At 48.1% G+C, this 27859-nt stretch overlaps 1 protein-coding gene across 1 annotated transcript in view; it reads right to left on the minus strand.

Annotated features, from left to right (window-relative positions):
- The window catches only part of RAI1 (retinoic acid induced 1), an 81118-nt gene that overhangs the window by 1110 nt on the left and 52149 nt on the right, over positions 1–27859 (minus strand). The window contains exons 2-4 of the mRNA XM_018558594.1: positions 9430–14761; positions 3716–3809; positions 2062–2111 (exon numbers count right to left, since the gene is read on the minus strand). Coding sequence (XP_018414096.1) covers positions 2062–2111; positions 3716–3809; positions 9430–14745 — 5460 coding nt within the window. The 5' untranslated portion in view covers positions 14746–14761. The remainder of the gene's footprint in view (positions 1–2061; positions 2112–3715; positions 3810–9429; positions 14762–27859) is intronic.

The raw sequence follows: 27859 nt of genomic DNA on the forward strand, positions 1-27859 counted from the left end.
GAAAGAGAGAGGTGGTGTGTTGGGGGGTGGGGGGGGGGGGGGGGGGGGGGGGGGATTAGCCCCACTGCAAGGGGAGTTGTTTTTTTTCTGGAGATAACCCCCCCCCAAACCTAAAGCAACCTTCCCAGATGCACACTTACCTCCATCCCACGGCCCGCAACAATGTTCACAATACATTCTTGGGGACACTCCATGTGTTGCTTGTTCCTGTATAGTAGATCCCTATAGAACAGGGGTAGGCAACCTCGGCACGTCAGCTGCTGTGGAACTAGAAGTCCCATGAGGCATTGCAAGACTGACAGCCACAGACATGACTCCCAGAAGCAAGGGCATGATGGAAGTTGTAGTTTCAGCACAGCTGGAGTGCTGAGGTTGCCTCCCCATGTTATGGACATTATAGAGGCCAGAGACACTCATAAAAGTCTATGAGGATCTACTGTGCAGACATGGCCAGAGGAAATCTGCTACAGGATGGCGAGGTATGTATGAACCCGGGGGGGGGGTTGGGGGGAGACTAAGTGCACATATCCTTTAGGATAAATTAAAGGGACACTAAACTCCGGAGTTAAATGATAAAAAAACATTCAGGTCCCTGAACTATGAACAACAATGTATCTTATTTGTGTATCACTCGGCTGTAGATCCTCCAATCATCTCTGAATTGGTGCTGACACTGTCCTTCCTTCTGGAGGGGGGCTACTTTTGTTCCCCATGGTCCCTGTATGTGTTGTAAAGTAGTCACAGCTCCAAGCTCACTCCCATAATGGACTATAATCTCAATGCAAATCGGTAAACTAAACATGAGATTGTAGTCCATCCCGGTAGCGACCTTGGAGCGGTGACTACTAACACACACAGGGACCATGGGGAACAAAAGTAGCCCCCCTCCAGAAGGAAGGACAGTGCCAGCACCAATTCAGAGATGATTGGAGGATCTACAGCCGAGTGATACACAAATAAGATACATTGTTGTTCATAGTTCAGGGACTGGAATGTATTTATAAGATTTATCTCCAGAGTTTTGCGTCACTTTAAGTGACAAGTTTTGATTAGAAGCTCAGTTGCTGTATCACTGCTGCCTCCATATCATGGTGGGATAACACTGCCACCCTGTGGTCATTAGGTGGTACTACAAGCACACACCGATCATTGGCCCCCCTATAGACCTCCATGTTATTGGGGTTCCTCTGGGTATCTCTGTAGCTGCAGCGATGAGTTGCAGATCCTGAAAACAACGTCCTCTAATGAAATCAATGACGGGGATGATCCAGTATGGGATTGGGAGAAAGGCTTCATTTATATTTATGAGGTTGTTCCAGGACTTCTCCTAAAATGATCAATTCCAGGTGACATGTGAAAGGGATCAGTGAGCTGCGAATGGTGTCCAGCAAAAACTGCAACCGTACTAAAGTTATAATGTTCACTCCATTCATCTCAATCTGCATTTGCTGTAATCCACTGCAGGCCGAGTGCAGAGGGAACCTCACAAGGTGACTGGGATGGTACTTCCTGAAGCCAGCGCTATGGAACTTCCTCTCTCCCTCTGCTTCAGATGAACTCAAACTCAGACCAAACCTGAGCTCATCCCTCGTCTTTACGGGACACAGGACACTCCATTCACAACTGAAAACTAAACTAAAATGCCCCGATGTTTGCGCTATGTTTTTTTTTTTTTTTTCACTTACCTTCGGCGCGGGAGAGCAGCGGCAAGTCAGCGCTGGTCCGGTGGGAGGAGAGCCCCTCCTCCCTACCCTGCTATCATGGAAGCCTCCGTGTCCAGGGCACATAGAGGGGGCTGCAGGCCAGCCTCCTATAGCAAGCTCCATAGTCCACGGAGTCACTAGTAATTGGGGAAATGTGGCACCCCGTACCAGGGGGGAAGAAATAGTCCCAACGCCCCCCTTGTACCCACCTCCCAAAAACAGAACCCCTCTCTAGGCCAAGGTCCATAGTCGCTGGGAGGAGGCTGCCCAGGACATGGAGGCTTCCGCCGTGACACCCGGGGTCACCGCACACTGCCTGCACGGTAGATACCAGTCCCATCCCATCGCTCTCTCTTACCTTGTGTTTGGGACATCGTAACGAGAAGTTCTCTTCACTTAATAAGCAACCTGAAACCGGAAGACAAAACGTCATTTATTACACGGGAACTGCACAGTACATACAACACGGTCCTCATCTACTGCACGGTACATACAACACGGTCCTCATCTACTGCACGGTACATACAACACGGTCCTCATCTACTGCACGGTACATACAACACGGTCCTCATCTACTGCACGGTACATACAACACGGTCCTCATCTACTGCACGGTACATACAACACGGTCCTCATCTACTGCACGGTACATACAACACGGTCCTCATCTACTGCACGGTACATACAACACGGTCCTCATCTACTGCACGGTACATACAACACGGTCCTCATCTACTGCACGGTACATACAACACGGTCCTCATCTACTGCACGGTACATACAACACGGTCCTCATCTACTGCACGGTACATACAACACGGTCCTCATCTACTGCACGGTACATACAACACGGTCCTCATCTACTGCACGGTACATACAACACGGTCCTCATCTACTGCACGGTACATACAACACGGTCCTCATCTACTGCACGGTACATACAACACGGTCCTCATCTACTGCACGGTACATACAACACGGTCCTCATCTACTGCACGGTACATACAACACGGTCCTCATCTACTGCACGGTACATACAACACGGTCCTCATCTACTGCACGGTACATACAACACGGTCCTCATCTACTGCACGGTACATACAACACGGTCCTCATCTACTGCACGGTACATACAACACGGTCCTCATCTACTGCACGGTACATACAACACGGTCCTCATCTACTGCACGGTACATACAACACGGTCCTCATCTACTGCACGGTACATACAACACGGTCCTCATCTACTGCACGGTACATACAACACGGTCCTCATCTACTGCACGGTACATACAACACGGTCCTCATCTACTGCACGGTACATACAACACGGTCCTCATCTACTGCACGGTACATACAACACGGTCCTCATCTACTGCACGGTACATACAACACGGTCCTCATCTACTGCACGGTACATACAACACGGTCCTCATCTACTGCACGGTACATACAACACGGTCCTCATCTACTGCACGGTACATACAACACGGTCCTCATCTACTGCACGGTACATACAACACGGTCCTCATCTACTGCACGGTACATACAACACGGTCCTCATCTACTGCACGGTACATACAACACGGTCCTCATCCACTGCACAGTACATACAACACGGTCCTCATCCACTGCAGACTACACAAGTGCCACCCTGCAATATACATGCTACCCAAACGAAATGCATGCCATGTGTCTTCATGTATGTACTGACTATCAACACTGATCTAGTTTGTGAGAACTAACATCTTGATGCCTTTTTCGTTCCCATGCTTTGTGTTTGTTTGGCTGCCTGCCCCCTCACATGCAAGACGAATATAATTCCAGGGAAGGAAAGGGGGAGGGGAAGGGGGTCAGCCTGGGTAACACTTTATGCTTTTACTGTTGTGAGAGCTCATCACAAAATATGTACTAAAGTCAGTCATTGAGCCCTATGGGCGCTTTTCATTATACAGACTTTTGCCATCGTCCCCCCCGCCCCCCCACGTGGCGTGTTGGCCGCTTTGACTCACCTGCCTCCATGGCACACGTGTAGTGGTAGGACTGGACACAACCCTTGTGGCTGCAGCCCACGGTGGCCCCCGGCTTCTGACACTTGGGACACAGCTGTAAGACAGAATAGGAGAAGTTAGCGTTGGCAGCGGCAGACACTGGTCCTCCGGGGATGAGGTTATACGGGGTCAGGGTTGTGATTCATAGCTATTGCACGCCACTTCCCAGAATCCTCAGCGGCGGCAGGAATGTCTCTGTGTGGACTTGTCTAAGAAATGTCAACAGGAACACAATGCCTCCATCTGCGGTCTGCTGGCCGATGTGTACATTGTGTTCCCCCCGGAGCCCCACACAGGCCTCAGACACGGAATGTCAACACTAAAACTTTATTTCTTCGTATATGGACATAGAGGGGAAGGACTGGAACCCCTGTCAGGTTCCTACTGCCATCCAGGGCCCCGTTAGAGAGACACTGTATAGTATCAATGGATGAGAAGGGATTTGTGTTAGGGCTACAGAAGAACTTCCACACTTGCCTCCTTTCCATAACATTGGGGGAGGCGTTTTGTAGTTCATTGAGAGAGCTGGCCGGCACTGATATCAGTGCCTGAGACGTGAGCACAGAGAGCGCAGGTACTGACAGGCTCGCTGGATCTCTGGTGGGATTAACAGTAGGGATGCACCGATACCAATACTAGTATTGGTGCCGATGCCGAGTATTTGGGCGAGTACTCGTACCGGCCCAAATGATCCGATGCCTAACCCGATACTTCTGGTACCAGAAAGCCGGGCAGCGAGTCATTACACATTGCCCGGCTTCCTGATTGGCCGGGAAGCTGGCTCCATGCTCTCTCACCCAGAGATGACTTCCCTGCTAATAAGGAAGCCGGGTGTCGAGTCATTACACGCCCCTGGCTTCCTGAATGGGACTCGGTGCATCCCTGGGTAACGGGTATTCTTTTTGCAGTTTTTAAACAGCTATAACACCTTTCATAGCGTATTGAACGGGCCGAAAGGGAGCAAATAAGAGAAGTTCGTTGTTGTTTTGGGTTTATTTCACTTTAAGCCAATTAGAAACAAGTATTCGCAGCTAGAAAATCCGATCTATTGCACTACCCGCCCTCTGCCAGTAGGTGGCAGAATACAACAGTGCAGCATCACACCGACTTCAACCTTATTATGAAATATAAAAACAGAACAAAATCACGTTTTTAATGTTCTGCGTGCGAGTTTCGCCATTTCATGTTTTGTGTCGATGACATAACTGAGGAACGTTATATAAGATGCATGGGGGATGCACAAAGGCCCTTGTTATGTCGGCTGTTGCCTGGTGACCAGAAATAAAAATGATTACTTGCACAGCTTGGGTGTGCCGTTCCCTTCATTGCACGCCAAATGATATAAAATAATGGCGGTTTTATAAACCTTCCCGGAGAAAAGTCTGCAGGGCCGCAATAAAGGGAGCTTTCCAGTTTCCTATTTGGGTGCGGATGGGCCTGCTGCAAGGGTCAGGCCGCTCAGGACTGATAGTTCCAGTTCGTTTGGTCTGAGTTTCCCCTTTGGCCTTATTATGTCTTTTGGGAAAACAGGGGGTAGGATACCCGAGGAGGGTTCCCAGCTCTGCCCATCTACGTCAGTGACTACAAGAGGGTCTCACTGTTACATCAGGAGAGATGCTCCCTTGTTCAGCTTTGTGACGTCAAAAAACAGAACATCCAGCTGGGCTGCGTCGGGAGTTCTGAGGATGTATAAGAGACGGTTGGTGATTCAGCCCAGCAAACAAAGCAGAACTCCACAAAAATGACCTTTAAAGGGTAAAAAAAAGCAGCTCTGCAATACTCACCTTTAGTTTGGAGCTGTGCCCTGCAGTACTCCTTCTCTGCCACTAGAATCCCCCAATCTTGTATCTGTGCCCTGCTGTACTCCTTCTCTGCCACCAGATGCCCCCAATCTTGTATATGTGCATTGCACCTTCCCTGCCGCTAGATGCTCCCAATCATGGAGCTGTGCCCTACAGTAATCCTTCTCTGCCACCAGATGCCCCCAATCTTGTATCTGTGCCCTGCAGTACTCCTTCTCTGCCACTAGATGCCACCAATCTTGGAGCTGTGCCGTGCAGTACTCCTTCTCTGCCACTAGAATCCCCAAATCTTGTATCTGTGCCCTGCAGTACTCCTTCTCTGCCACTAGATGCCCCCAATCTTGTATCTGTGCCCTGCAGTACTCCTTCTCTGCCACTAGATGCCACCAATCTTGGAGCTGTGCCGTGCAGTACTCCTTCTCTGCCACTAGAATCCCCCAATCTCGGCCACTAGATGCCCCCAATCTGGTAGCTGTGCCCTGCAGTGCTCCTTCTCTGCCACTAGATGCCCCCAATCTTGGAGCTGTGCACTGTAGTACTCCTCTGCCACTAGATGCCCCCAATCATGGAGCGGTGCCCTGCAGCGCTCCTCCTCTGCCACTAGATGCCCCCAATCTTGGAGCGGTGCCCTGCAGTGCTCCTTCTCTGCCACTAGATGCCCCAATCTTGGAGCTGTGCCCTGCAGTACTTCTTCTCTGCCACTAGATGCCCCCAATCTTGGAGCTGTGCCCTGCAGTATTCCTTCTCTCCACTAGATGCTCCCAATCTTGGAGCTGTGCCCTGCAGTACTCCTTCTCTGCCACTTGAATCCCCCAATCTTGTATCTGTGCCCTGCACCTTCCCTGCCGCTAGATGCTCCCAATCTTGAAGCTGTGTCCTGCAGTACTCCTTCTCTGCCACTAGATGCCCCCAATCTTGGAGCTGTGCCCTGCAGTACTCCTTCCCTCCACTAGATGCTCCCAATCTTGGAGCTGTGCCCTGCAGTATTCCTTCTCTGCCACTAGATGCCGCCAACCTTCCTGGCTAATTGATAATTCACTTGATCCAGGTTGTCATGAACCTGTCCCCTTGGATGCGGTGATCACACAACCTGGGTTGCAAGCTCTACTGCACTGAACAGTACTCACACGTCATTACAAAGCTACAGGAGAGGATCCACAAAGCTAGAGTTCCCCTTTCAACCATACCCGAAATATCAGTTTTGAGGTGACAACCTTTAATTAGTCACTGCAAGGCGTAAGGACCAACAGCAACCCATGTGAGCGTTTAGAGCCAAATCAGATCTTTTACTCCATTGGATTAGAAAAAATCTGACACCTCATTATGGCCACTAGATGGAGCTGAGGAGCATAGCATTTTCCTGTACTCCTCGGCTCCATCTAGTGGCCATAATGTGTTGTGCATGTAAAAGTCAGATTTTCGCAGAACGAAGAGCTCTGCGAACATTTTATAAAACACACTCCATAATGTCTTATTAATATGCAACATCAGGACACGGAAAGGACAACAACATCTGTATTGCATACCCATGTACCTATGTAATATACCTTTGTATGGCTTTGGGGCCACCCATATAAAGGGCACCCTGAGGGGGTCAGATTGTGAAAAACAAAACTTGGGTGTACGTTACATTAAAGTTCTGAGGTGCTGAATGACAGTCAAGTTGGTCACACCTTCCCCGGGTTTTCAGCACACACAAAGTGCAGTGTTTATATCCCTTGCCCTTTTTCCGTACAGAACTGTTTTTAATACTTAACTACAGGCATGTTTTAAGTTGCCTTTCGCAGTCAATTAAATGCATGCCTGCACTAGTAGAATACAAGAGGAACATATTTTATCCTTAAAGCTGAACTCCAGGCAAACAGCTTAAAAGGAGAACTATGGGGTTAAGGCTTTTCCCCATAGTTCTCCTTAGGGTAACGGGAGGACACAAACTAGCATCCTCCCGTCACCCTAGGCTCAGTATACCATGAGCGGTAGCTCGCGGTATACTGAGACGCCGCAGCTGAAGCGGATCCCGACAATTGTGCCGGGATCCGCCCAGCTGCGTGACTGACAGCTGGCTCTGCCTATCTAAAGGCAGAGCCAGCTGTACCCGCCCCCTCCCCCATCCGTTCCGCCAGTCAGCACTGGCGGATCGGAGCGGGGAGGGGGGAATCCAGCCCCTCCCCTGTCACGGCAGAGAGCCGTGACAGGATCGAGAGGTGAGCGAACGCCAGTATGTGTTCGCTCACCTCCCGATCTACTGAGCCGACCTGTGACAGTCTCATTGTCACAGGTCGGCTAGAACTATGAGGTGAGTGGAAATCACTCACCTCATAGTTCTGCTTTAATACAGAGTTCAAATACCTATATGGGAAAAGTCCTCACTGCCAAAGAATTAACATTTCTCTCCATCTAGCCATAACAATCTATAAATCAGCAGAGCCAGCCTGAGGACCTAACTTTTCTCAGATGCAGTTAGGCAAGACAGCCTGGTCACCACTCTGCTCATGCCTGTGATTGGACAGTGAAGGAGCAGCAGACTCATGGACATGTGCATGCAGGACACCTAACTTGGCCCTAGGATTGAATGCTTCTTAATAAACACATACACTATATAGCCAAAATTAAGTAGACCTGCTTCCAAATTTGAGTTTACGTGGCTCCAGAGAATGCTTTTGTTAATGCTACAGCATAAAAAGACATTTAGACAACTGTGCCCTTCCATCAGCTTGGGGAAGGTCCTTTTCTGTTCCAACATTACTGTGCACAAAGCCAGCTCCATAAAAGACATGGCATGATGAGTTTGGTGTGGAGGAACTTGACTGTTCTCCGCAAAGCCCTGACCTCCAACTGCAAGCTAGGTCTTCTCTTCCAACATCAGTACCCGACCTCACAAAGGTCTTTTTGGCTGAATGAACAAAAATTCCCCTAAACTCTTGGGGACAACCTCCCCAGAAGAGTGGAGGCCAAATCCATATTCATACCCTATGGTTTTGGAATGGGATGTCCAACACATTCCTATAGGTGGGATCATGGGTGTATCTACCGCAAGGCAAACTAGGCATTTGCCTAGGGCGGCACTTTCCAGGGCGGTGGCAGAAAACGCTGCCTCAAACAGCGTGAGGCGGACTGGGGTGGACTTGCCTTTGGGCATACTGAGCACTTGCCCAGTGGGCGAGGCTGGGCGGCACAGAATCAGGCAGTGGCGGCGCCTGCCTAATGAGGAAAACTAGGCGGCCGCAAGGCCCTAAGAAAGGCTGTCTAACTAGAGAGCTGCCCAATGGAGGGAATGGCCCAGTGAGATGTGGTCCGGCTGGCTTTGTACAGCAGGTGGAGAAGCAGCGGGTGGCTCGGGGCTGGCCATAGCATGTGATCTGATGGTGGGATGTCCCAGAAGCAGGCTGGGGGACTGCAATGTATCCATTTGGTACTGATGGCATTTCAAGCTGCAGGTAAGAGGAGCAGCACACTTATGCAGGGAAAGGTACTCTGTACAGTCCTCCTGAGACCCTGCACAGCCCACCATAGAGACCACACAGCCCACCATAAACCCTGCACAGCCCTGCTGAGACCCCGTACAGCCCACCTGAGACAATGCACAGCTCTCCTGAGACCCCGTGTGCGCTGTATCCAGTGACTGACAGGTTGTGCAAAATGCCCTAAACAGGATGGGGTGGGGCAAATTTAGATAGTGGGGGGTGCCCGAGTTTAGTCTTGCCTAGGGCAGCACAAAACCAAAATACACCACTGGGTGTGATGGTCAGGTGTAGACCAACTTTTGGCTTTATAGTATAACTGCACTCACTGGCATTTGTTTAATATCTGCGCGTAGTCCAGCTTTGCATAATTGAATTCATATCAAACACATGACAAATATAAATCACTCACCCCTGAAGCTGCCATCTGAATGGCTTCATGGATGCCGTACAGTTTCCCAGCTACCAGGTAAACGCCGCTGGTCCACACTGCACAGGCCTCGTGCACCCAGTGCTCTTGCGTTTCTGGCTCTGCAGAGTGCGCCTCGGCCAATTTGCCACACTGATGTCTCTTGGGTTTCTCAGTCTCTGGCGTCTCCAACTTTTTGTTGCAGCAGTAACAGCTGGGCAACTTCCTGAGCATTCCACGGGCACTGGAGCGCACCGCAGTCGGTTTGACTACGTCAACGGCTGCAGCGTCCGTACAAGACGGCTTCACGCCACCTCCAGCGCAGAGAGAATCCACGGGCTTGGGAGGTTTGTCTGTGTCCTCTGGTTTCAGTTTTTCTTTCTGCCTGGATTTCTTGTTAGGCAAACAGTCCATGGGATAGTAAGGCCCACACAGGTCGCCCAAGTCTTTATAATTGGCGGGGCAGCGGCACAAGCAGCAAAGGAGACAGCCAGAGCTGACCGATTTGCACACTAAAGGTCCCAGCTGCATCCGGGAGGAAGAGGGCAGGCTGCCTTGGTTGGCAAATGTGACAGATTGAGACACCGAGTGAGCTGCGCTTCTCTCCTTCAGTAACCGAGTCTCTTCCCCCGCAGTATTTATTACAGTGCAGGTGGTTTTAAACTTATTTTTTTTCTCCACCTGAATGTACGGTGTGAAGAGTCGGACTCGATTTTCTGCTCTTACCGGTTTGGCCGATACATACTTCAGCTTGATTTCAGGTTCCTTAGGTGTAATGGGAGGTATGTTATGTCTCTTTCCTCTTCTCTTGCTCCCAGGAGTTTGACTTGTGGACTTGTTTTGAGAAGCACACTTGCGTTGCCTTTTGTTGTAGCCATTAAAGGTTGGATGCTTTGCTTTTTTTCTGGCCCTTGTTTGTGTCAAGGCCTCTTTAGCTGCCTCAGGAATAGCGGAGCCCTCCCCGACTGCCAACTTTTTGCACTCCTTGGGTCGATATTTATTGGCTAGCAAAGATTTTTTTCCCGACAAGGACTTGTCTTTTGAAGTCAGAAGCACCGAAGAAGCCGCTGCTAGTAGTTTTTTGACAGCCGTTTTGGAAGTGCTCTGAGAACTTTTCGACCGACCTCTCCTGAGCTTTGTTTTAGCGACTGCATTTAGTTTTTTGGAACCTATGCAGTTCCTCTCTGGTTTTGCCACTGGCCGTTCTCCATGCAGAGAATTTGAAGTCAGTTTTTTCTTGTGGTAAGATTTACCTTTGAAGGACCTATTGCCACCTCGGCAGCCAACAGTGTGCATTTCAGCTTCTGACTTGGGGGATACAATTTGTACCATATCCTGAGTCAACAACTTGGCTTCGGAATCTGCTATCACTAAACTATTATCTCTCAGCTCTTTGTCTTGACAAGGAAGGATCAAAGTATTGTTAATAACTACCCCAGCATTAACAGCCCCTCCTTGTTTCTTCTGGTTTGGGGATGTAATCTTTTGTACTATTGCCTCCATTTTCAGTCCTCTGCCTTTTCTGGGTGGCAAAACCTTTGTTTTTATAGCTCCGTGATAAGATGACCGTGAAGTCATTTTTAGGCAAACTTCAGGCGCCATTCTGATGGAAGGCGAACTTAGGATGACTTTGCAAGCTTTCTTGGAAGCAAGCTTTAACTTGACTTTTTCCTTTTTGACGGGCTTCATTTTTTTGAATAAATTGGGAGGGTTCTCCGACTTTTGTTCCTTTCCTGTCTTTTTGCTGCGTATAATCAAGTTTTTCTTTTTGGCTGGGACAGGTGAAATGAAGCTCGATTTCCTCTTCAGAGAATGCAAAGGCCGCTCTGGGTTCTTCACGGTTATTCCGACGCCTGAGGTTGCAAGTTTCATCCTTTTCCTTATTTTCGGCATTATTGGAAATGTGTCAGCGGCTGCACAGTTGTTGGTTATAATCTTCTTTAAAGATGTACGTTTCTTGAGCACAAAATTGATACCTCTTTTCCCTCTTCGTCTTTTGGCTGGAAATAACTCCTGCTTCTTGTTACGAGACCTCAAAATCATGGACTGTTCATCCTTTAGGATGCTCATTTTTTTCGATTTCGGACCAGCACCGAGAACAGAAGGCTGTTTATTTTGCAGTGCCGGTGTTTCCTGGTCAGTCGGTGTCGGCATTATTTTCCCATTTTTCCCACCTCTCCTTCCAGTTTTATAAGGGGCCCTCTCTTTTTCCCCGAATGCTCCTCTTTTACTACATTTTTCATGATGTGGTGCCTTCAAGGGTAACCCTGTGTCACATTCTTGCAATTCCACTTTGGCTGTGGAGGAACGAGTGCACATCCTTGCTGGTGTAGATCCTTTCACGGGAGCCTTGTCAACTTGAACTGCTGTTGTGACATTTAGACTTTGTGTCTGAATGATCTCATCTTGGTTCCCACCTTTGTCACTACTTTCAGATGGTTTCTGCACAGACATTTCGGCTACCTTTGTTTCTGCTGCTTTGCACCTTCGACCACGTTGAGGTTTCTTCACAAGTGGTTCTTCATCCTTGAGGGTTGGCTGTTCGTTCGTTGCTTGATGGTCAACCATTACTGCTTCCTCTGGCAGGATTGAGGCTTCTACTTTTTCAGCTTCTATTACCTCCGACTGACTTCCATTGCAGACTTCCACAGTCTCTTTGTTGCTCTCCTTTGTGTCCTCCACTGCTTTGATGTGTGGCAACGTAGTTTCAAACCAGCTGTTTACTTTGGACTCTGTCTCAACAGTTGGACCGAGCAACATGATTGAGCTGTTTGACAGCTGGGAAGATTCAACTGAAGTCTCTTTCTCCTCGTTGATTGGGTTTTCAATAGACTCGGGTGTATTGATGGAAGATAAGGCTTCAGAATCCCTCACCTCCTTTGGGAGGGATTCATCATCTATGAGAGACTTTCTTTCCGAAAAGTCGCATAAAGAAGAATAGTCTTCTGGCTCCAAGTTGGATTCTTTTTGGGATGGGAGATCAGGGATGTCTTGAAATTCATCTTCGGTGTAACAATCTCTGGTATCCTCCAACCACCTCTCATGGTCAGTTTTGCCATCATCTGTGTAGGTCAACTCTTCTGCCCCTTCTTTGTTAAACTCTTCTCCAGAATCATTTTCCAGAGGTGTTTCCACATCGGGAACATCAAGCTGGCTATCGACTTTATTCTCCTTGTTTTGAAACAAGCCCTTCTGGAGATCTGAATGAAGTGTCAGCTCAATTTCTTTCCACCTGAGACAAGACTCTGACATGTTCTTATCTGGCCATTCAAAGGGATCAGAACACTTTGGGGTTGTGTTGGCCAAAGTATTTGAGTAAATGACATAGCTTGAGCTAGACGTTGCGTTCTCAATGTTTTTTTCGGTATTCAAATTGACAGATTTTTCAGGGGTGTCTGCAAGTTTTGTTTGCACTGTTGTAAGTTCATTGAACTCGCTGTCATTCTTCATCTGCGTTTTATCTGGCATAACTTTCTTCAGAGGAGCCGGGATTACTTGTGGAGCCCCCTGGCCTGACCAGGTATTCTTAACGACAGACTCTACACACCTGTGATTTTCCAGGTTAAATGGAGATTTCTGTGAACTGTTTAATTCTGGGGAATCAGCCCAGGCCTTCTCTGCTTTCTCATTATCTATAGCATCTTGAAGAGCAATGATCTCAGAAGATAACTCCTCTTGGGATAGGGCATTAACCAGTAAATGAGGACACTCCCTTTCGCTACTCACTAACTTAGCAAAAGTCTCTAGAGGAAGGCCAGTATGGATACTTTGAAATGAATCATCAGATTTTGTAGACATATTATCAGGTGACGTTACAGAACAGGTGGAGATAGACTCAGGTTTCATTTTGGTACTGTTGGCCCTCCCAGGGCTTCGTCCTGGACCACAGTACATGTAGTTTCTCTCCAGCTGGTCCTCAGAGCCACTAAGGTAGTCAGTATCTTGCATTTCGGCATGAACAGACTGTGGCGTTCCTAGTGTTTCGGACAGAGGCGTGCCCATTGGTTCAGAAGAATATGCACTGCTTTCAGAGCTACAATGTTGCGTCTTCATTGACTCTGGGGTCCGGGGAGAAGATTTAATCCCTTTCTTTTGGGGCATACCAGACTTGGACAGAAGTAGCTGTTGGACAGTACTGGAGATGTTCTCCACTTGGGAAGTGAGGGCTGTAAGGCTCTGCAGACTGAGGTCAGAAAGCAAAGTCTCTGGGATCTTGTCATTTTGTAGGCTTTTAGTCTGTGACTCTGGGCTTGAAGTGCCTGTGGGTGAGGGATTAAGAAGAGGCATGTAGTGGCTGTGATCAGAAATACCCATAGGAAATGTATTAGGATTATGCTGCTGCTGCTGGTTATACTGGAAGTTTTCCAGGTTTGTCATGAGAGGAGATGGTGTAGAACTGTAAGATGGGGATCTACCCACTGATCTGGCCGGGGAATGGCTGGCGCTGGGACTAAATGGTTGGTAATACTGTTCTGGTGTCCTACTGGGTGCTTCAGGCTGGCAGTATGCTTGGCCTTGTTGGCTATAATGTTGCCCATGGTATTTTGCCATGTTCTGGTAGTGCAAAGATTCCTGCGTGTGATGCCGCTGTGATTGTTCATAGGAACCCATTCTAGGTGCCTGGTAACCATGCATGGCTTGCACCCTTTGGCCAGCAGTAACCATGGTGCGCTCCTGTGAAGGGTTAGAAGGGGCAGTGCAGCTCTTGAAGGTGTGAGAGATGGGGCTGCCTGCTGGCACTGAAGAGTAGGTAGAAGTGGGAAAATTCTGATTAAAATGGGGAGACTGGGGGAAGGGGAGAGGGGACGATGGGATGTCGTTTTGTACTTTTTGCCTGGGGAGCTTGGGGTAGGTAAGACTAGGCTGCTGTGGGTGGTGTAGAGCGTGCGAACGGAATGACATTTGCCCAGAAGGGTCCTGGTACCCCCTTCCTTCTGCAGGAGTCTTTTTGATCACATTTTCCTCATATTTTGCCCCACTCAAAGCCGGAGTCTGCCCCCAGGTCTGCAGGCCATCTTCCGTGGAATACTGTGCAGGGTACACATTGGCTTCAGGGAAACTGGCAAAGGAGACCCGGCCCTGCAGCTGCTGGACGTTAATGTGCTTGTCGCCCCGGGGGTATTTTTCCCCAGAATTATTCTCATAGCCTTGGTAGGGCGTCTGAGTATAGTAGCCTTTGGTCATCTGTCTCTGACGCACGCAGTTGAGCCCAGGCTGACTTTGATGCCTGTAATTTTCCAGGCGTGAGGAATCCTGTGAAGATGGTTGGTAGTTCTGCTGGTTGCCGTGGAAACCACACCTTTCCCGAAAAGACTGCATGACTCGGTCTTGTTATCTGTAGGAGAATAAAATAGAATATATCAGTCGATTCGGAGGCAATTTTATTCATATGCTACAATTCTTACCCCACTACCCATTAATTGCTGATTCTTACAGACTCGACATCGGGAACTGAACCGTAAATCTCGACAAATCACCCAAATTGGGGTTTAGAAACAACGGTAACTGAATAGGATTACTATGTGACCATTGAAGTATACAGTCCGTGTGAAACGCTCTGATGAAATTTGATTTTGCCATCTCATGCTCACCACGCACACAAGGCTTCGGGCTCGTTAAAAGTGGTCCTCATTTTCAAAGGGTCAGGAGAAGGATGGGTGGGTGCTGCCCAGTGCCCATTGCAACCGGATGCCCTCTTCCCACCAAGAAAGGGTTTTTCAAGCATCAAGCACTATTTAAAATTGTCCCTGCTTGCACTCGGTAGTACAATGCAGTCGTTCAAAGTGGACAGGCAGCGGGCTTGTCATTGCAGAAGACATGCTTTGCCTCTTCTGCAATAAAACCTTCTTACCTACCTATTCACAAGTTTCTGTAGAATATGCTGAGCATGCGCTCAGTGTACATTGTCAAAGTGCCTAAGTGCCAGGAGGAACTACCTCCCGCATGCACAGAAGCTATGTCATCCCGGCCAAGATAGCTGAAGATTCCCAACCTGGAAGAAGATTCCAGGTTGGGAATCTTCAGCTATCTTGGCCGGGATGACATAGCTTCTGTGCATGTGGGAGTTAATTCCTCATGGCACTTAGGTACTTTGACAATGTACACTGAGCCGCGCATGCTCAGCATATTCTACAAAATTGCATTGCTCAGCATAATTTTTCCTAAATTGTTTCAATTTTCATCTTTTTATAGACCCAACCATCTTCGTTTTAAAGAAGCAACTCATGCTTCAATACTCACACCCCCTATGGTGCTTTTCCCTGCACACTTACCCCATCCAGTGCCACTCCAACCCACTTCCTTTGAAGGCAGGGCATCACGGGCCTGAACCCTGGAAGGGGGGTGTCACTACAATGCCCTGCACCCACATACAAGTAAGGACAGAATGGCGATCAGCTACTCTTTTTGTGTCATGAGGACGGCCTAGTCCTGGAGAAGAGGCTAACAGGAAGAGGATGATATGACCAGCCTGAACAAGGCACGCTTAAAATAAATACATGTAGAAAGGAGGATTTGGGATTTCCTGATAGGTCAAAACTATACCGTCCATGGGCCAGCATAATGCCCTACAGACCTAGTGGGTGGGCCACTTATATATACACCCTTTGCAGATATATGCAGGTTCCTTTGCTACATTTCCCAGAGTGCACTGCCTGAGTCTCCCTAATTTTCATTGGTGCTCCAGAAAAGTGAGGAGCCGCTCATCTCAGAAAATGGTGGGTTGTCATGTTATATTTGGCCCATCGTCATCCTCCATGCAGTACATCAGACAGAGCATATGTTCCCAAGAAAGAAAGTCTTTTCCATGAATCCACCAAGCTCTTTTTCTTCTCTACCTCGAGCAACAACGTGCCGAGCTAGGAAATACATTTCCTCCAAAACCCGAGATGAACTTTGTGACGGCAGACAGCAAACCTCAGACATTTCAGCTGACCACTCATATACGTGCTGGGATCATTCCCCGTGCCAGGAATGTGTTGATATCTTCCAGAGGATCGTAAAGGCCATCGCTGAGATGGCACGATGACACGCTACCCAGGAATATCAACTACAGGCTACATACATAGATAAAATACATATCCAGTCTGGATATTTACACAGCCCTGTCTGGCAACTGCTGCAGTTCAGTAACATTACTGGTCTCCTTCCTACCCTTAGCCTGCGACTGTACAGTGAAAGGAGAAGGAGCGGACTGGTAAGCTTGTCTCTCTCGTCCTATCAGCATGTTCCTCGTTAGCACATGAGCACTACAGTACAACTGAATGGCTCCTTGCGTGGCTTATCTCACAGTCTCAGCTCTGCTGTACATGGACTGCAAGGGTCTGATACCAAACAGGATCTGATGCTGAAACAGGGCGCATTCAGATTACTGCGGTATGTTCATGAACATGGCTTAAGGTGAATTGCATGAAGAAAGTCCATTCATTTGAATGCGCTGCCACGTGCAGAAAAGCAGATCTAGATGCAGCGCACCACAACGCACGGTAGTACATTACTGTTCATTGGGGTGATCTGCAATGTATAAATGGATGACACTGCAAAGCACAACACATACAATGTACATTGCTGTGCGCTGTGCTAAGTTTAGAGCAGAACCAGCAGCTATCTTGCATTCAGGAGGCAATGCTGCCACCTTCCGAATCATGCATTTGGGGGGACTTTTCATCGAGCTGCCCAAGATTTGGCATGTGGTGGTCCTGTAGGTATCCTACCACACTCCTGACCGGTAAGGAGTCAGATGTGTGCTGAAGTGGCTGCGGATGGCGCCGCTTGAATCCAAGGAGTACAATATGTCACCAGCACACCAAGGATCTGTGTCCAAAAGGTCTTCACTGACGTAGATACATTTTGACACGTTTCGGGGCCGCTTAGGGTCCCATCATCAGGCCTAATATGATGCAGTTGTGGCACGGTCCCATTCACCTCTATGGTCATGTTGTATCATTTGCGCCGCGACACAACGTCAGGCCGCAATCCTACCATTGCAGAGGCACCTGGGGAGCAGATCAACCTGATTTTACCGCCCCCGAGGCCTCAATACCGTGTTGACCCCAGAACAGGGTTTGTTGATTCTCACAGACAATCTAGAGCCGGGGTGGACACACTCCGGCCCTCCATCTGTGGTGCATCTGCAAACCCCATTAGGCATTGCAAGACTCTGACAGCCACGGGCATGGTAGTTTGCACCACAACTGAAGGGCCGGAGTTTGCCTGCCCCTGATTTAGAGAATAAGGCCGTCGGCAAGGGGTCCTGGCAGCTGCACAAGATGAAAGCGGTATAAAAATTGGAGCCGCTCAGCGGGTAGGTCACATCTGGCTTCAGATAAATATAAGCGCCACGTCCGAGTGCCGTATACCACTAAAACACTGGCAGGTAGGTAATTGTGCAGTGCCAAAGAAAGTAGGAAGAGCATGCTGGGACCGGCTTTCTACATACACGAGCGCGGTCACTTATCAGGTCCGGGGTCTATGGCGGTCCCCTCTGTGTGGCTTCTGACGGGCTTGTCACATCGGCACCTGTGGCCCCTCATTAGCTGAGGTTACCTAGTACTCCTTTAGAGCTTGCCATGATGGGAGCGACCCCTCTCCCTCCTCCTCTTCCTCCAGTGCTCAATACTTACCTTATCCCTCACTCCAGAAGGCTCCCTCCATCTGCACGGCCGATCCCCCCAAGCCTCCTCTCTAGGGTGCTCCAGGCCGCGGTTGCACACTTGATTTCTTCGTCTACAGAGCAGGGCTAATAGTTCTGCATTATACGCGATGACGGCACAGAGAGTGTCAGGGAGAAGAGAGTGTCAGGGAGAAGAGAAGATCTGAAGATAGGTCACCAGGACTCCAGAATGCAAAGCACAGTGACAGCCTGTGACGCCTTGAGGAAGGGACTTTGCGTGGCCCCGAAACATTGGCAATTTTGACTTAAGTCAAAACGCCCCGATACTAAACACCGATACTTTAAATGTAAGCGGCTGCCTAGGGTTCCGGGCTTGCTGGCGACCTCGGCAGCCTTCCTGTGAACCGCAGTGCCTGTTTACAGAGTTGGCCACACATCTCTTCCTCCTTCTCGGGGAACCCTCAAACCCTGGAGACATCAGGCTGCCACCCCGGAGTATGTAGCTTTATATTATTCTGCATTGCTGAATAATGTATTGCTGGAATTTGTGGTCCTCTATAGCTGATGGTATTATTCTGCATTGCTGAATAATGTATTGCTGGGATCTGTAGTTCTCTATAGCTGATGGTATTATTCTGCATTGCTGAATAATGTATTGCTGGGATCTGTAGTTGTCTATAGTTGATGGTATTATTCTGGATTGCTGTGTAATATATTGCTGGGATTTGTAGTGATCTATAGCTGATGGTATTATTCTGCATTGCTGTGTAATGTATTGCTGGGATTTGTAGTCCTCTATAGCTGGTGGTACTCTGCATTGCTGTATAATGTATTGCTGGGATTTGTAGTTCTCTTTAGCTGATATTTTTCTGCATTGCTGTAAAATGTATTGCTGGGATTTGTAGTCTCATATAGCTGGTGTTATTCTGCATTGCTGAATAATGTATTGCTGGAATTTGTGGTCCTCTATAGCTGATGGTTTTTTTCTGCATTGCTGTGTAATGTATTGCTGGGATTTGTAGTGATCTATAGCTGGTGGTATACTGCATTGTTGTATAATGTATTGCTGGGATCTGTAGTCCTCAATAGCTGGTGGTATACTGCATTGCTGTATAATGTATTGCTGGGATTTGTGGTCCTCTATAGCTGGTGGTATTCTGCATTGCTGTATAATGTATTGCTAAGATTTGTAGTCCCTCTACAGCTTGTAGTCAGTGGTAGAATTACCAGGGTTGCAGCTGCGACCAGGGCCACTGTTCTAAAATCATTAGTCTGTATTGTTTTAGTAAAAATGTCACATGACACTAAAAAAAAAAAGGTATCAGTAATTAGCATTGGCGACTACTTGAGGAAAAGAATCGGTACTCGTACTGGAAAAAAAATTTTTTGCCGCAGCCCTAGCGTATATACAAATGGATAGACAAAGCACAGCTACAAAGTGCAAGCGATCGGGAGAGCAGCTTCCTATGAACTTGGACTCACCTGCTCAGTGATTTGCAACATGCAGTGCAAGGATTGGTGCAGACCGCGCACCCCTTAAGCTCTGTCACTCCGCGTGGGCCCGTGTTGACAAGGAAATCCGAGCAGCTTTGGCTGTTGAAAAGGAAGCAAGTCTTTTCCACAATCGCGGTGTGAGGCTTTAGCTGAGTGAATGGAGCTGCAGATTAGCTATTGTGCGGAGAATAAGCCGGTTACCAGCCAATCCTCCGGCGCGGCGGGCGGGCGGAAGGGGTTAATAACATACAATGGACGGGCGACACATTCGGAAAATCAAAAGGCAAAATGAGAAGGCTTTCACATTGTAAGGAGGAGCGGAGGCGAGGACTGCGAGGAGCTCCAGGGGGGGAGACGAGACGACCGCGGACAAAGCTGTTCATTGGCCGCGGTTACAATAAAAAAGCATTGCACTGTAAAGGTGCCGTACTAGCGGTAATCTCTAGAAGTCTCATGTAACATGGCCTCAGTCTCTGAATAGCTCCTGTGGTATGGCATCAGTCTCTGACAGTCTACTGTAGAGTATACTCAGTCTTTGACAGTAGACTATGGAGTAGACTATGGAGTATCTCAGTCTCTGACAGTCTACAGTAGAGTATCCTCAGTCTCTGACAGTCTACAGTAGAGTACCTCAGTCTCTGACAGTCTACTGTAGTGTATCGTCAGTCTCTGAATATCTCATGTAGAATACCTCAGTCACTGACAGTCTACAGTAGAGTATCCTCAGTCTCTGACAGTCTACTGTAGAGTATGCTCACTCTCTGACAGTCTACTGTAGAGTATCCTCAGTCTCTGACAGTCTACTGAAGAGTATCCTCAGTCTCTGACAGTCTACTGAAGAGTATCCCCAGTCTCTGACAGTCTACTGAAGAGTATCCTCAGTTTCTGAATATCTCCTTAAGAATACCTCTTGCAGTATGCCCTCAGCCTCCGACTGCCACCTATAGCAGCATGTCCTCAGTCTCTGACAGTAGACTATGGAGTATCCTCAGTCTCTGACAGTCTACTGTAGAGTACCTCAGTCTCTGACAGTCTACTGTAGTCTATTCTCAGTATCTGAATATCTCATGTAGAATACCTCAGTCCCTGACAGTCTACTGTAGAGTATCCTCAGACTCTATCTTCTGTAGCTTGTCTCCAGTCTCTGACAGTCTCTTTTAGCTTGTCCCCAGTCCCTGACCTTTTCATACAGTATGTCCCCAGTCTATGACCATCCCCTGTATTATGCCCTCAATCTCTGACAGCCTTCTGTAACATGTCCACCGTCTCTGACCATCTCTAGCAGTATGATCATCTCTTGTAGTATGCCCCCCCCAGTGTCTGACCTTCTTCTGTAGCATGTACTAGTCTCTAACCCATCTCTTGTAGTATGTCCCAAGCCTTTGATCATCTCCAGAAACCACATGTGACCCCTTCTGAGTGTTTTACATGAAATTAAAAATAAATTTGCAGACAATTGGCTTCCTTTCTTTTTCGCATCATCAGAACCCGGAATCTGATTGGCTGGCTGCTGCGCTCACACTTCCGTGTTGCACTCCGTTGTACAGGCTCAGCGGAGTATGAGGAAGCGTGCAAGCAAATTGGAAAAAGGAGATTTGGGGACTGCGCTGCAATCACGGGTCTTGTCTTCACAACGCGTGCCGTTTCTCTGGGCTGTATGATGAGACAGACAGGTTCTGCCTGAGTGAAGCCGACATGCTATTACCCATGTAGCATCCTCTGCACCCCCCCAGGGTCTGTAACTTCCACACCTGCTGCTGCTGGGAGAACAATCAGAGCAGAGAGTGTGCGGGGGCGCACACAAGCCGCTGGTGCGCGGACGAGGGATGAGACGCAGGGAATTAGCGCTCCGTGCCTGCTGCCCACCAAGAAAAATCGACTGATGGAGGCAAGTGAAATAGATGACCCGTAAACCGCCGCGCGCGACGCCGTCTGCTGCCAGGCACAAAATGCGTTTATAAAAACCCATTGCAAAGAGAAAGGTCACCTATTGCAAAATCTTCCTTGTTAGTGCTCTGCGTCCCTATTGGGATAATTTTCCCTCACTTTCTGTCCTCATGACAACATACAGGAAGTTAGGAGGTACACAAGGGCTAGAAACCTTGTGAGACTGACTTTCCCCTCACTTCCTGTCTCGGTGACAAGACATGAACCAGAAAGCGCAGCAAGCATATGCATCAAGAGTCAAGAACACAAAGCAGCCAACGCGTTTCAAGGGCCGGACAATCCCCCTTCATCAGGGCTCTGACTATAATATTATAGTCGGAGCCCTGATTGTTTTGGCCCTTATAGCTCTCAGACGCTAAGCCGGGGGTAAACTGATCAGGGCCAGGGAGACTGAAGGTACCAGCAATGAAGGTTTAGGTGTTAGGCAGCTGTGCAGTAATAATTATAAAACCGCGATCTATAACAGGGGTGGCCCCGCAGCTGTTGTGAAACTACAAGTCCCATGAGGCATTGCAAGACTGACAGTTCCAGGCATGGCTCCCAGAGGCATGTTGGGATTTGTAGTTAAAGCATTGCAGGAGGGCCGGAGTTGCCCACCCCTAATCTATAAGATGACAGACAAAGCCATGATGAAGCAGGATTGCTTGGCCCCGAAATGTGTTGGCTGTTTTCTGTTCTTTGTGATATTGGTGGATTAATAAAATATAGTTCTGGACTTTTGATACGCGTGATTGGCGCCCTCTCTGGTCCAACTACATGTGGATTTCTCAAGCCAGGTGACCCCCTACTATGGGAAGGCCGCTGGTTGGGGAGCTCTGCCAAACTCAGGCAACTCGAGCCTTTTGTAAGACCGTTCATCTGTTATCTAAAGAAAATCAGGGCCAACCCCTGAAGAAGTGAGGAGTGACCCAGATTGCAGTAGGGGAAGGTCAGAAAACTTGCAAAGATTTTCCCGCACTTCCTGTCTTGGCGACAACATTGTCACTGGGACAGGAAGTGAGGTGCATTAGTTCTGAACTCGTGTTTGGTGCCCTTTCTGGTTCAACTCCATGTGGATTTCCCAATCCGGGTAACCCCCTACTATGGGAAGGCCCTCTAAAGAAGTGACACAGAGTGCAGTAGGGGAAGGTTATAAACCATTTGAAGATTTTCCCTCACTTCCTGTCTTGGCGACAACATTGTCACTGGGACAGGAAGTGAGGGTAATTTTTTCTTCACGCAGCAATAAAAACTTGAAATTAAAAGGTAAATTGTTTTTAAAAACAATTTTGATATTAAATGTTTCAGATTAATATTTATGTAATACTCCAGCCACCAGGGGGAGCTCCAGGCCTCTTCACATACCAGCCAAACCTCTGAGGAACACCAGGTTACAGAGCACAATAGCTGAAGCTCAGATTACACACAGAGCTGTAAGAGTCGCAAAGAGAGCGAAGGAACAGGAGAGACTCACACTTCCTGCTTTGTAAAGCTTTAGAAAACCAAATCTGACTGGTCATTATGGACAATTCCACTGTTTACGGGAAGGGGGTCATAATTTACGTCATGTATTTTAAGAACCAACACTGAAGCCAAACAATTCGGATGACGTGAATTTAATTCCGTTTTATAATTGATTAAAATGAACAAATAAATTATATTAAAATTGATTAAAATGCTATTGTTGGGATCCTAACGTTACGTCAACCTCTTGGATTTTTGCACAGGAGCCAGTAAAGCATTTCAACCGCCATCCTTGGTGGGTGCAATGCTCTGGCTCCTGCAGACTGTTCCTCTCGTCCATGTACATATGAACATTCAGCAACATGGCTAGGAGGAAGTGTCAATGGACTACAAGTGTGATGACATCACTGCATTGAGTGCTTTGTACATGTTCGCAGATCCCGTCAAAAGGGTATGCGAGTGGATGATGCAGCTGTCTCACGCTGAATAACAAAAAAGTAGCAACCTGCAGGGAGAAGAACCTCGCAATTTAGGTATGTGGGGGCTGGGGCGGGATTACTGTGTGTGTGTGTATGTTGCGATCTGACCATGTCTCAGCTCATGTTACACCCTGAATATGGGTGTAACGTGAAATATGGTCCACAAGGAATTCACTTTTAAAGAAAAACAAGGTCTTTTTACTATGAAACCCAATATTCCTAAAAAGGGGAACCGCGATTCCAAACGCCTCGCGTACAGCAAACTTTCCTGGTGACAGGTTCATGTTGGTGGGTGCTGAAAACCGAATATGCACCCAAAATGCAGTGCAAAAATCAATGATCATCTGTAAGGTGCAATAGCCTATAGCAAATTATTTCGGTACATCGAGGTTGAACAAAATGATCTTTTCTGACCCGTTGCCACCGGCTAGCAAGCCTTCCACATTGCCCTAAGAGGTAATAAATCAAGTCGTGTCATTGCCATTTCCCCGGCTATAAATAATTGGGCTTCACCTTATCGCCGAACTCAGGCCCAAAAATTGTATGCGTGCGCGAGGCCGCTTCGGCGGGATAATTGTAAGTCTGCGGACAGACATTTTAACAAGCGGTTACCGGAGTCTGAATGTGGCATGACATTTAGAGGACGCCGCATATTAGAAATGCCACCTGCTCAGGATTCAGGAACAGACCTCGGAACGCGCAGCTTCCACTGACGTCTCGTAGAAAGAAAGGCGCGCATTGCTAGCGCTCCTCGGATAGACAGAGCCAGGACGCATGTGAAATATAGAGGGCTTATAGGTAACAAATCTGCTTTCTGATGCGTTGTGCGTCGGCGCCCGCAGCTAATCCCATCCATATACCCGCCATGCGTGAGAATTTATAGTGTATATTCAGTACTTATTTTGAGCTATCGCTGCAGAGTTTACCTGGAAGCAGATTTTGATGTGATTTTTATATTTGCATATGGCCGCTTCCTCCATCTCCTCATCACTGGATTTCATATGTAGAGAGGTGTAGACTCGGATTTGTAGGTCACACTGCAGTAGGGATTCACCTGGACAGTCCGGTTTTTGAGTCTTGTATCCGGGTGTCAGGACAGTCTTGTATCCGTGTCAGGCACGTTAAATTTTGTTACAGATGCGGCTGCCAAGGTCCCCAGATAGGACCTTAGGCAGCTGCATCTGCCTGAATTGGCATCTTCCTGTGAGTCGCGGGCTCCTGTAAGCACATCTCCTTCTTCGGCTTCTTCCTGACACCAAGCTGCCCGCTTCCAACCAGACCCCTGGTGAGACTCCGCACAGCCACCTGAAAGTCTGCATAGCCCGCCTGAGAGTCCACAGAGTCCACCTGAGAGTCCACAGAGTCCACCTGAGAGTCCACAGAGTCCACCTGAGACACTGGAGACATCAGGGCGCCACCCCCGGAACAACACAGAGTATGTACCTTCATATTATTTTGTATTGCTGCATCATCTATTGCTGGGATTTGTAGTCCTCTATAGCCGGTCTCCTTACTGCCTCGTTTCTTGCTCTTTCTCCTGGCTGCCTCTCCTCTATATTCTCAAAAATTCAGCGTGCAGCACTAGGTGTTCGGGTTTCACCTGAAGAAAAGGTGGCAACCCTATAATGCAGTTAGCACCTTTTGCTGAGCGGCTGTTGAGATCACAGGGTAAGCCACCCTAATCCAAAGGCTAATTCTAAAATGCAGCAACCAATGCCACTCATCAGCCTGCTGCTTCTTCTTTCACTGTCCAGTCACAGCATGGGGGGGGGGGGGGTACCTATTATTGTCACCGAACTGCAGCTAAGTATAGTCCCTTTAAGTGCGGCAAGCTCTTTAGTCAGCATACAGGGATCTTTACACTTGTTCATGCATTTCGCTGGACTGAGGTAAAGCAGCCCAAACAAAAAGGCGCCGGCAGCATTTTTGGTAATCCAGCACATGTTAGCGCATGCTATGCCCATTGTGGTGCACATACTATGCCCATTGTGGTGCACTGTAGTGGAGGTGTTCTGGCAGGTAATGTATGCATGCGTTGGGATGCCATGCTAAATGAATGGCACTGCACATAGTACTGCATGTCAATACGTATTGCGATAATGCATTACGCTAGTTTTCTGCTCCTGCCACCTTCACAGTTACTGTTTTTTAAGCTGCAAGAACCTGCCGTGTCCCTAGAACACTTAATGGATGTCACCTAATAACACGGAGCAAAGATCAACGGCGTGCAGCAACCTGTTTCTCTGCATAGGTACCCAGGGACGTCTACATAGGCACCATTGCAGTGCAGTAACCCATAGCAACTGGTCAGCGGCCGAAATCGTATCACCATCATCATTGGTCTTCACAATGCATTGTTAAGAATAAAGGTCACTGGCATCTGGGGCAATCAAATCATGTATATCCTTGTGCTGCAGGTCTACTGTTTGGCATGTGCCAAATGTGGCCCCAGCTTCAAGTCTACTAGTTGACATGTACCAATTGTGGCCCGATGTGCCTTAGTAACAGTACTGGTTGACCTATGCCAATTGTGGCCCCATGTGCCTTAGTACCAGTGCTGGTTGACTTGTGTCAATTGTGGCCCTGTGTTTCTTAGTACCAGTACTGGTTGACCTGTGCCAATTGTGGCCCTGTGTGCCTCAGTACCAGTACTGGTTGACCTGTGCCAATTGTGGCCCTAGGTGCAAGTCTACTAGTAGACCAGTGTGAATTGTGGCCCTATGTGCCTTAGTGCCAGTACTGCTGGACCTGTAGCAATTGTGGGCCCCTGTGCCTTAGTACTAGTATTGGTTGACCTGTGTCAAATGTGGCCCTATGTGCCAGAGTACCAGTACTGGTTGACATGGACCAATTGTAGCCCCGTGTGCCTTAGTACCAGTACAACTCTACCTGTGCCAATTGTGGCCCCATGTGCATTGGTACCAGTACCATGCTACCTGTGCCAATTGTGGCTCGGTGTGCCTTAGTACCAGTACTGCTTGGCATCAGCCAATTGTACCAGCACTGTGGGGGCATTTAAGGTTCTGGTGGTAAACCAATGAAATAGTGTGGCATGTGCCGGGTGTGGAGGGGGTGAGGGTATTGCAAAACGGAACATTCAGTAACTTTACTAGTCTGCAAGAAGACATTCATGACACTATAAAGCAGTGAAAAAGCCCCTCCTTTTATCATTCAAAAGCCAGTTAGTGACTTTCCCTAGGCTGGGATGATGTCATCATTCTGCTGCAGGTAGGAGAAAGCACTTCTGAAATCTCCCCTCCCCCCCAGTGATCAGACGGCAACATAGTAACAAGGTGTGAGCCCGCAGCAAGGGCTGATCTGTGTGAAACATTTGTGAACACAAGTGCACAGTCATCTGGATTTACATGATCGTGCCATCTCTGAATGGGCATCTCATTTAAGGAAGTAGATAGTGAGCCTTGAAGATGCCTGAATAAAGATGGGGCAGTGCTTCTGGAGGGAAAAGTACAAGAAGGCATTGTCAAGGGGAGTATTGTGATCTCTGTGAGAGGTAATAAATACCTGGAAGTAACACATTACACTGCATGCATGTGCTTAACATGAAACACGTATCTGATGCTTTATGATGATATTTATATCATAAATATATGAACTAAATTAGTTTTTTTCCCATTTATATGGAAGCCTCGACTCGGGCACGCTGGGAGTAAGGAATTTTCTCGTCTATGGGCTGTCTTTCACACTCTCTGCTAACGCATGCAGACCCGGGGGACATTAACAGCGTCTCATCAAGAGAATTCAGTCTCAGACAGCGCTAAGATTGCCTCTCCCTGGGGCCTATTTTATATCACTCCGGAACAGATGGTCCCTTTAAGAATTGGATGAAAGTAGAGAAATTTTGAACTTGCGGAGGGAAGAGAGAGAGAGAGAGAGAGAGGAGCGCAGGATGAGCGTTCCCAGAGTTCCCCAAAAATTCCAACATTTGGGGGACCTCCTGAGGGCATAACTGCCATGACACTTGCTCTGCCCCAGTTACTATACTGCAGCTGATCCATTCCTCCGTATCTGCATGCTACAATCCTGTTATACAGCACGCCCTGAACATGTGCATTCAGAATATGTGCACACCACTGCTTGCCCGTCTTTGCAACTTCCATTTCAGTAACCCCAACAGCACATGTTTAAAGGCATACAAGCCAGCTGTTGCTGCAATATTTACCTTCAGTACAGAGATTTCCCCAGCAGTACTTTTTTTCTGCCACTGGATGTCCTCAGTCTGGTGACCAACAACATTCAAGCCATTTCCATTGAGCCTAGGTCATCCCGGACAAACCCCCAACCTGTGACTGGACAGTGAAAGGAGAAGCAGCTCCGTGATGAGCGAATCTCTTTGTCACTTTGCTTCTCACACCTGTATGTTTGTAGCACAATTGTCATCTTCATACCAAAGCGCACACGTTCATATGTGTGTATATGTTGGGGGGGGGGGGGGGTTTAA

The sequence above is a fragment of the Nanorana parkeri genome, unplaced genomic scaffold (assembly GCF_000935625.1).
Source record: "Nanorana parkeri isolate BGI_ZX_2015 unplaced genomic scaffold, ASM93562v1 scaffold347, whole genome shotgun sequence".
NCBI classification, from domain to species: domain Eukaryota; kingdom Metazoa; phylum Chordata; class Amphibia; order Anura; family Dicroglossidae; genus Nanorana; species Nanorana parkeri.